Below are 8,807 nucleotides of genomic sequence, written 5' to 3'. Positions count from 1 at the left end.
CTTGAGAGCTTTTGGTTTGAAAACCTCCTTCCTTGTCCTCCTCTCCCCCCCCCCCCCCCCCCCCCCCACTTAGCATTAATATACAAGTTATAGATATAGGAGGTGCCTGAGGATCTTCGAAGTTTCTAACTTGATTCTTTTTTTTTTGGATAAGCTAAGAATGAATTAAAATGACATAATAATAATAATGATTACAGCAGAGGAGCATGATAAGATTGAAGACACCTCAAGAGTGCAAGGACATAAAATCCCTTCATACTTCAAAGAAATTACAACAAGCAATTACTCAAATTGAAACTACTCAGTCACTCGAGAGATTTCCCAACAATACATGCATGTCTTTATTTAGTAGAAACTTATTATAGCAAAAGTAGACGAAAGAAAAAAAAAAAAAAGAAAGGAGAAAGATAGAAAAGCTTTGGTGGAAAACTAATAACAATCCAATAGAGAAGCAAAGTTTTAGATTGAGACACTATTGGGAATGCCCTTGCCAGTAATTCCACCTTCACTAGTGGGATAGAGCAAAGTATATGGCACCTTGACTGGTCCAACTCGGTTTTTCCATTTCTTGTCATTGTTCTTTTTTATAATTTTATCCTCAATTCCAGCCAGTGTCTGTCCGAATCTCTCAAAGGCTTCCAATGGATTTGGATCCACCGTCCATTCAGGAGTATCTCTTTGCCCGAGATACACCTCATCGGAAGAATGCCTTGACAAAATCTCAATGAGGGAAACCCCAAGAAGTGTCTGAAGTTGGGCAGTAATTGTTTTCAAGTAAACCTTATCAGGGTTTGACTTGAGTTCATCATATTCAGGAGTGCCTTTTTCAGGCATGAACCGACGGCTGATTGTTGGTCGGTTTGGGAGGTAGCCTGCATAAGGGTACTGTCCAAAATTGACAGCAGCGTGGAGCGCAGAAGCAATCCATATGATGATAGTGCATGTTTCTACAAGCTCTTCACGCGTTTGCATTTTAGGCCACCAGGGCTCATCTTTCTTGTCACCATGACCCTCCTCTCTAAGTTCCTTCCACCAAGACTGCAGTTCAGAGTCATTTTGTACAATGTCATCACTCTTGTAATAGTAGGAGCAGTAGTCTTCGACCCATGTTTTGATTGCTGACCAGATTTCCAACCCATCAACAGCATATGGATAGTCCTCGATCAGTAGGCGAAGACCATGTGGGGAGTTTGAATCCTCGACTGCCATTCCCCTAAATGCAGCAAAACAAGCAGCATGTCATTTGAGATACATTGATCACAACCATATTTACTATTTGTTTTAGTGTAGAACTTTGGGCCAATAACACAATTGTGTTATTGGTTGCAACCAAAATTTGAAGCCCTAAAACTGGCCTCAATCCCCCTTTAAACATTATGCATTTATGGAGTCTAATTAGATTTTAATTTCCCACATTGCATTTTAGATTTAAGGTTATAATGCGAAATATCTCATACAAATGACTGTCATTATGTTTTGGAGTGTAACATTTACCTCTTGATGAGATCTGCAGGAAGTGCTTGCTCAGGAAAAACCCAGTTCTTATAAACTACTGATGACATCTCCATGGAATACTTTGCTGGAAAAACTGTCGCCTCCAGAACCCCACCGGCATTGATGAGGATCTGCCGAGCAAATGCATTTATATTCATGGTATCACGGAAGTGAGGATGCAGAAGCTTGTGAATTGGGTGAAGCACGCTCAGTTGTCTATTTGTTGCTATCACAAATGGCTCAATCGCTGCATGGGTATTTAACCTGTGACCAGCACAAAAGTTATTCGAAAACCCATCATAAAATATGGACTGAATTTATTTTCTAATCTTTCTTTGAGAGAGGTGTACCAGTGGCTAATGAGCTGATGATAGCCAGAGTCGTTTACAGCCACATAAGCTTTTGCCAATTGCCAAATGGAACTTTCAACACCTTCTTCAGCTGGTGTGAACACTTTGCTAATGGCACCAAATTGATCTCCTTCCGGATGGGGCAAGCTTAATTCAATCACCAATGGCTTCAAAGTCCCATCACTCTTCAAGAAAAGGATTGTCCTGCTGGCATACGTCTTTGTAGAAGTTGAGTTTATTCGCCTCAGATACGGCATGATCGCATCATGGTGATCTAGTATGAATAGCTTCTTCTTGTTGATTGCCTACAACCAAAGACGTTTCAATAACAATGGTTCACGGTTATAAGAATAAAGCACTGCAGAAAATTACCTCATCTATGCTGAGCCCATCTATGTTATTTTCAATGTGTTGTTTGGTTATTGTACTGGCCTGATCACCATATACTTTAGGATCTAGCTTGCTTGCTGGTGGAAATTCCTGTATTATTTTAGAGTTAATTATGAGTAAAGATGAAAAGCCCTGATCCTGTATTTGGTTGTTGAGAAAATAAAGGAATAGAAAAAATAGAAGTTTAAGATTACTTCAAGACGACGAATGTCGACAGGGTTTACTCCAGCCAGCATCTCTCTTGCAAACTCTTCATCAGTCCTCCATGCAGACCTATCCTCTGCTCCAGATCATTGAAACGCCACTATTATTTCAAAGAAAGTAGTATTCGAAGGCACATAAATCCTAAAGCTCTTGAATATGAAATGACATGCACAAAGTTCACAAATTTGGCATTATGAGTAGGGTCGATAATTTTTGACCCGACCAATCATTACGTCAAGACATTATTTATTCTAGATTATAATTGATTTATATAATCTTATACTCATGTTTAGACGTGATTCAAACTCGAGGAACACAAATTACCGCCCCTAATTAAAACTGTACTGGTAAATAAATATGGTTGTGCCTAAAAAGATATGATACCTTTAATCACTTGGGGCATTGGATATTTGAGGAGTCCTTCACCATCGGTTGGGAAAATTTCCCTGAGCATCTCGGCTGGAATGTCTTCCCTGATATTCTCAAGTAAGCCATCAGGTAGCTTAATTCCTCCTTCATAGAGATTAAGTACATCTTGAAAGCTGTCAAACTCACTAGGAGTGCTGTCAAATAGAGATTCCAGCTCAGGTTTAAGGAACTGAGCTACGGCTTTCAGTGCATAAGCAAGGAAGTCTGACATCTTCAAGTGACCAAAACGCTCATCTCTTGGAACATAAATGTTTAAGCTCATAAGAAGCTTCACTCTGCTCTCACTGTTAGGATCTGCATGTAAAGGTTATTACATAAAAATCTGAATGACAACAATGATGATAGTCATATACGTAAATGTTTAAGCTCATAAAATGTCTAACCTTTCTCCATCGGTGGTCGTCCAGTTCTTCCCCGACGGGGGTAAGGGTACTCGCTAGACCCTCCAAGAACCGGACGGGCATATTTAGCGTTCTTATCGGGATTTCCCAGATCGTTGTAGTAAGCATAGTCGTAGACCCTATCCCATTCCTGAAGCTCCCCTGTTCCATCTCCTCTCAAGTTCACAAGCTCTTCTTCTCTGTACTTTAGCAGTGGCGCCGGTGTTTCACTTGGAAGAAATGTCTGCAAAAAATATGAATGCATGTCAACTTGTTAGTTTAGATGCAAAAATATGAATGCATGTCAAACCTGTTACTTTACCTTGTTGGAGAAGAAAACACGGTCGTTTTTGTATTGGTCTGCAGGGTAAACCCATGAGTTGCAGACAAAATGGATCCGTCCTTCTCCTGGAACATCTTCGAGGGTGAGACTTTTGAGGTAGAATTCACTGTGATGATTGTTTCTTACTAAGAATGCTCCTGGAATTGCTATATCCTCGTCCCAGTCAAAGTTAACCTTGAATGCTGTCTCCCCCGCTATCAATGGGGCGATTGTGCTTATCCAGTCTTCCAAGTATGCTGGATTTCCAAGTTTCCCTTGCAACCCATTTGCTGCAACAACACAACAACTTCGATATCATTCATTCTGTCATTTGCACATCATTGGTCCATCCATAAAAAAACGTAACACTTAAAATATTTAATTGAAATAGAAGATAATGACAAAGGTAATGTTCGAAGTCATGATCTTTACTCCGATATTATGTTAAATAATTAATTATTTCAAAAGCTTAAACTTATAAAAAAAATAATAAATTTAATCATTGAATTAATATTCTAACATATTGTTAATGTTCTCTTTTTTATATTTTTAGAGTGCTCCCAATTTCATATAAACTGGGCAGTGCCTGATTATGTTTAATTAGAAAGTGAAACATGAATTAGCTTTAAGATTTGCCAAACCATTTAGCTGAGGTCAAGTTTGATGCGTTGAAGCTTTTCTAAATGGTCAAAAAATGGTATTTGGTGACTGAACTTGGACTGTGCTAGAATATGGACCAAGTCGATCATTGGGGTAAAATTGGAAAATTAGTAATGATTTAGATTTGGATTAGATTTAAATACTGATAATGGATTCAATTAACAAAAAGTAGTTCTGTTTTTGTAAGGGAAAAAAAAAAAAGAAAAAAAAGAAGAAATCCTGAATATTAGCTGTTTTAAAAAGTATAAGCGTGAGATGTGAGAGCTACATAAACCCATTTGCTTGGTGTCCGCTTGATAAAGAATTTTCCTCTATGTTTTTTTTTTTTTTTTTAATAGCAATAAAAAGATGAATGATTTGATATAAAGGTGAATAAAGATTTTAATTTTTGGAAGAGAAAAGTAAAATAAATTAAAATTAATAATAAGATTTTTTTTTTTTTAAATGAAAAAAAAAAGTGTTGCCCAAACATAATAAATGAGTAATTGATATACAACAATTATGTACCATTTTAAAGACATAAGATTCATCTCATGTAAATCCCATGTAGTAGAACGTACTACATACGAAACTCACCTAATATTTTTAAAACTTTACACAATAGTTACACGCGCTTAAAAAGAATGAGTCTCCCTTAAAAAGGGTTCAAAGAAGATAGGGTCAGCTTTTGCCTGTCACCATCGCTTAATCACGTGAGACCTGATTGGTGCAGGAGTCTTTTTCCTAATCACATAACTAAACAGCCAAACCCCATCCGGTTAGCTGATACCGACGGTCATCTATGAAAAAAAAAACCTATTTTATATATTTTAGAAGCTAGATCTCCTTTTTGGACCAGATATCAGTTTTGTTCGGGTTATAGCTGTCATCAGCATTAACAATAAATCAATAATATTTGATATCTCTCGCAGCCCCACTCATTAATGGACATCTCCATCATACCCTGAAATGCATTGTCCATGGAAATATTGGTGGTGAGGAGTGAAATATATATATATATATATATATATATATGATACGGACCTTAAAATCACAAAAAAGGCAATATGGGGTGGCATCCGCATCGTATGGTAAATAGTTTTTGGTGAAATTTTTATTTAAATAGTAATAAGAAATGATTAATGAAATATAAAAAGTAAAATAATAATAATAATAATTTCATAAAATGTATTGAACTATCACGTATTTTAATGCAATGATATCAAATTATCATTTCTCTTGAACCGGAGTATTAAACTATCAAAAACCTTCAAATAAAGATATTTCATCAGCTTTGGACGTTAAATCTTGATGGAATACTTAATATACTCTTGTTTTTCTAGAAAAAAAAAAAGAGAATAAAAAATGTTAAGATTTAGGTATTGTTCAGAATTTAACAGAATTTGCAAAAATACATATGCTTAAATCTTTAAAAAAAAATTAATTAATTTTTAAAAAAATAAATAAATATTGGGATATTTTGAAATTTTTTGCATGATTTAATGCCAAAAACTGACGGAATACTTTTATTTGAAGATTTTTGATAGTTTAATACCCCGATTCGAGAGAAATGATAGTTTGGTATCTTTCAATCAAAATGCGTGATAGTCCAGTACCTTTTTCTGAAGTTATCCAAAAAAATATTTGAAATTATTTTATGAAAAAGTGAAAATGGTTAACAAATGGTGCCATCATAGCTGGTGCTGAAATGTTTGAGTTTGACGTTAAAACCTTGTCATCTTTATGACAACTTTCCTAGCATTTTCGAGCCTATTCCCTATAATCAAATCAATTGAATAATGAAAGTTGTTACACAGCATTTCCATATTTATCTCATGTCCATTCATTTCGTAAATTTATTATTAAATTTATAGTACCTATACGTAAATTTTACAAATTCATTGATGAATTTGTCCATCCATATCAAAAAAGTGTATACAGATGCACAGAAGATGGGCAATGAGATTATTTCTACAATTTTTCTGAAATAATTAATCATAAAATGGCTCCAACGAGCTAACGGCAAGATACAGATGAATTTGGCCATGACACCGTTAGGTTAAAATCCTAATGTTCTATGACGTGACCAAATCAAAGGTCCAGATTTAAGAATTTATTATTAAGTAGATAATTGTGTAAAAAAAATTCATAGTGACAAACAAACAGTACCCTGAGCCTGACTGAAACGACCAGCCAATTGGCGTACGAAAAAGTCTACAGCACATTTTTCATTCCCCATTTAAAAAAATGTTTAAATAATGTAAAAATATTAAATCAAATAAATAAACAAATAAGTGACTAATTAGGACCAAGCCGCCTGGGACTGGGAGACAAGAATTGCTTCCCTCCGTACCCTTGGAATTTGGATCAAGTAAAACGACGGCCATTAATTATTGTGAGAGAGGATCCCCTGTATTCCTATTCCATTATTGTGGGCTCTATTGGCTACGGATAGACACATGAATTTTATATGAGCTCTTTTATATTATTTGTTCAAATTGTTAGTAATATTTTAAAAAAGATAAATACTGAGAATCCTGGAATAAGATGCTTTTTAATTGATGATTATGATTTAAAGTTAATGTATTTAATAGTGTATATAAAATTAATATTGACATATTTTTAAAAAAATTATAAAATCATGTAGACCATTAAATTTATCAATTTTAAATCTTAAAATGAATCATTGTCCGTTCAATCTTTACCAGTCAATCTGCCAAGGATAGTGTCAATTTACAGTATCATTAATGATGAGGAAAGGGCATGGCTTCGAAGGAATAGGATTTTCTCAATTTCATTGTCAGGATTTAAAATTAGTGCATCTAACGGTGTATATGAAATTAATATTAAACGTCTTTTAAAAGATTTAAATAATGTGAAATCATGTAGCCATTAGATGAACAAACTTTAAATCTTAACCATAAAATTTATACTATTTATTCGATTTGAAGTGGAGAAGATCCTTGTTTGGCTTTCGGAAAAAAAAAAAAAAAAAAAAAAAGAATAAAATCCTCTTAATTTCACGCCAGAATTTATTACTTATAGATTTTTATGAAGTGAATGTCCATAAGTTTTTTTAAAATAATTTATTAATGTACACCTTTAAATTCACAACTTTAAACCATTTATTTCATTTGAAATAGTGGGAAACAAAGGGACACAATTTTTTGTTTTTTTGGGGGTGGGGTCTTTGATTATGTTCTTGGTGTTTTTTCGTGGGAAACGAAAAAGTGTTAACCAGAGAACCTATATATATATATATATATAGTGTATAAAGAAAAAACAAAAAGACTACCTAGAAAATCCCTCCTTCAACTTTTCATTAAAGTAGGAAATATATAGGGCCTCAACAAATGTTGGACTGAACCGATCACATGCATGTCTCGGCTTATGATTTTCATGCCCAAGAATGGTTTTTGGTTTGTTTAGATCCTTTTCCTTAATAATAATTAGCAAGGGATGCAGCATGATCAGAGATATATTAGTAGGTTAAAATGAAAATAATCTTCGAAAAAACAAAGAAACCTTGTAAACAAATTAACAAGGGATCAGGAAAGAAGATAGAAGAAGAAGATGGAACTAACCAGCTGGGTCAGCATTAACAGCACTAATGAGCTGCAAAGAAACCCTCTTGCCTAACAACTCATGGACACGATCAAGAATCGATGCATTAAAGTCGTTGAAGTCCAAAACATTCTTCTTCATCAACACCACCGTGCCTTCAATCTTCCTGTGCTCTCCGGCCGCCGTCTCACGTTTCATCTTTCTGTTCCCATCATCGTCTCCGGTGATGGCGTTGATGATGTTGTGAAGCATCTCTCTTAACTAGTTCAACCACTAAGCAACGAACACGTACAATACAGAAGTTTTTGAGGGAAAAGTTTTGTTGGGTTTGGAAAAAGAAAGGATGGGTTTGTGGTATTTATAGGGAAAAGAACGAGCAATATGTATATATTATATATATATATATATATACATAGCATTTCCAATGAAGCTTAATTCACTTGTTCCCGTGGACACGTTCCTTTTTTTTTCCACATGGAAAGATAAGAGTTAATTTGGTGCCACCGGCCGGCCGGGTTAACAATTTTGAACGTACGTACGTCTTTATTGACTTATCTTAAATTTCTTTTTCTATTATGGGGATGACTCATAAACCTACTCCTCTCGATGGCGCATGGTATTTGAAATTATTTAAAAAATTTATTACGACGTAAAATGTTTTCTAGTTAAAAACATTTTCGGTGAAACCATTTAATTATTAGGAAAACGATTTAGGCCAAAAATGTTTTACAACATTTGGCTCGTACAGAAAGTCAGCGACGAAGAGAGTGGAAGACAACATATGGTAGTCGGTAAATTCCAATGGAGGCAATTGGCGAACAATGACAGATTCCGATAAACTTTGGTGGTAGATTCCGACGACATCTAGCAACCTCATGAGTCGGCATGGAATGAATTGCGAGAAAAAACAAATGCAAGAAGCAGAATCTCAAATTTGTAAAGTAGTTAATGGAAATACAAAAGATAACATATTTTACGCATTTTAAAGGAGATTTTTTTTGCCAATAAAAAATGTTTTCGGTTTGATCAATATTT

General features: G+C 34.8%; 1 protein-coding gene across 1 annotated transcript; it reads right to left on the bottom strand.

Annotated features, from left to right (window-relative positions):
* Window positions 1-233: 233 nt before the first annotated feature.
* Window positions 234-8,125, bottom strand: LOC133851205 (probable linoleate 9S-lipoxygenase 5). The gene is made up of 9 exons (XM_062287535.1): window positions 7,793-8,125; window positions 3,570-3,859; window positions 3,251-3,491; window positions 2,823-3,161; window positions 2,429-2,514; window positions 2,217-2,324; window positions 1,845-2,149; window positions 1,495-1,758; window positions 234-1,213 (listed from the first exon to the last, which is right to left on the bottom strand). Exons 1-9 carry the CDS (start codon window positions 8,022-8,024, stop codon window positions 460-462), a joined length of 2,619 nt encoding a protein of 872 aa, XP_062143519.1. The 5' UTR covers window positions 8,025-8,125; the 3' UTR covers window positions 234-459.
* Window positions 8,126-8,807: the final 682 nt, after the last annotated feature.

This window comes from Alnus glutinosa, chromosome 12 (genome assembly GCF_958979055.1).
Source record: "Alnus glutinosa chromosome 12, dhAlnGlut1.1, whole genome shotgun sequence".
NCBI lineage: Eukaryota > Viridiplantae > Streptophyta > Magnoliopsida > Fagales > Betulaceae > Alnus > Alnus glutinosa.
Note: the sequence above shows the minus strand (reverse complement) of the source record. Positions and strands in the feature narration are given on the sequence as shown.